Below are 1,184 nucleotides of genomic sequence, written 5' to 3'. Positions count from 1 at the left end.
ATGGCCACTTTAAATCTTTCCTCAGTGACTGAATTTATCCTTGAAGGGTTAACAAAATGCCCAGAGCTTCAGTTGCCACTCTTCCTCCTGTTCCTAGGAATCTATGTGGTCACAGTGGTGGGCAACCTGGGCATGATCGTCTTAATTGCTATCAGTTCTCAACTTCACACTCCAATGTACTATTTTCTCAGCCATTTGTCATTCATCGATCTCTGCTACTCCTCTGTCATTACTCCAAAGATGCTGTTGAACTTTTTGTCAGAGAAGAACATTATCTCCTTTCTGGAATGCATGGCTCAGCTTTATTTTTTCCTTATTTTTGTAATAGCAGAAGGCTACATTCTGACTATCATGGCATATGACCGTTATGTTGCTATCTGTAGCCCACTGCTTTACAATATAATCATGTCCCATAGGGTCTGTTCCATAATGATGGCTGTGGTATATTCACTGGGTTTGTTTGGAGCCACAGTTCATACCACCCGCATGTCAACATTATCCTTCTGTGGACCTCATACTATCAGTCATTATTTTTGTGATATTCTTCCCTTGTTGAGTCTGTCTTGCTCCAGCACCCACATTAATGAGATATTGCTATTTATTATTGGAGGAGTTAATACCTTAGCACCAACACTAGCTATGCTTATCTCTTACGCTTTCATCCTCTCTAGTATCCTCCATATTCGGTCCTCTGATGGACGGTCCAAAGCCTTTGGCACTTGTAGCTCCCATCTCATGGCTGTGGGTATCTTTTTTGGGTCTATAACATTCATGTATTTCAAGCCCCCTTCTAGCAATACTATGGAACAGGAGAAAGTGTCCTCAGTGTTCTACACCTCTGTGATCCCCATGCTGAATCCCTTGATCTACAGCTTGAGAAACAAAGATGTGAAGAATGCACTGAGGAAGGTGGTTGGGGGAAGGTAGTCATCTTGACAAAGAAGCTTTTCTTTGGGAGGAAGAAAGAGTGAACTAGTTGAAAAGTTATCATGGACTCTGTTTATTTCTTTCTCTCTTCCAGAGACAAAATTCATTGCTATTTACAAAATACATATTTTGTACTTGAGAATGTTTAAAACACTTTTGGAGATTATCAGAAAATAAGATTTTCTGATCGTTAATACTTTGGAAATTTTACATGCATTAGAGGGATTTGACAGAGGGCAAATAAACAGAAAAAAGAA

The 1,184-nt window shown here is 39.7% G+C and overlaps 1 protein-coding gene across 1 annotated transcript; it reads left to right on the top strand.

The window, feature by feature from the left end:
- Positions 1-927, top strand: LOC125111634 (olfactory receptor 8D2). Its single transcript, XM_047753644.1, has one exon. It carries the CDS (start codon positions 1-3, stop codon positions 925-927), a length of 927 nt encoding a protein of 308 aa, XP_047609600.1.
- The last annotated feature ends 257 nt before the right edge of the window (positions 928-1,184 follow it).

This window comes from Phacochoerus africanus, chromosome 11, assembly GCF_016906955.1.
Source record: "Phacochoerus africanus isolate WHEZ1 chromosome 11, ROS_Pafr_v1, whole genome shotgun sequence".
NCBI lineage: Eukaryota > Metazoa > Chordata > Mammalia > Artiodactyla > Suidae > Phacochoerus > Phacochoerus africanus.
Note: the sequence above shows the minus strand (reverse complement) of the source record. Positions and strands in the feature narration are given on the sequence as shown.

Bases quoted from the DNA above. Each gene is read 5' to 3' on its own strand.
- LOC125111634 (XM_047753644.1), top strand. From the start codon at position 1: ATGGCCACTTTAAATCTTTCCTCAGTGACTGAATTTATCCTTGAAGGG.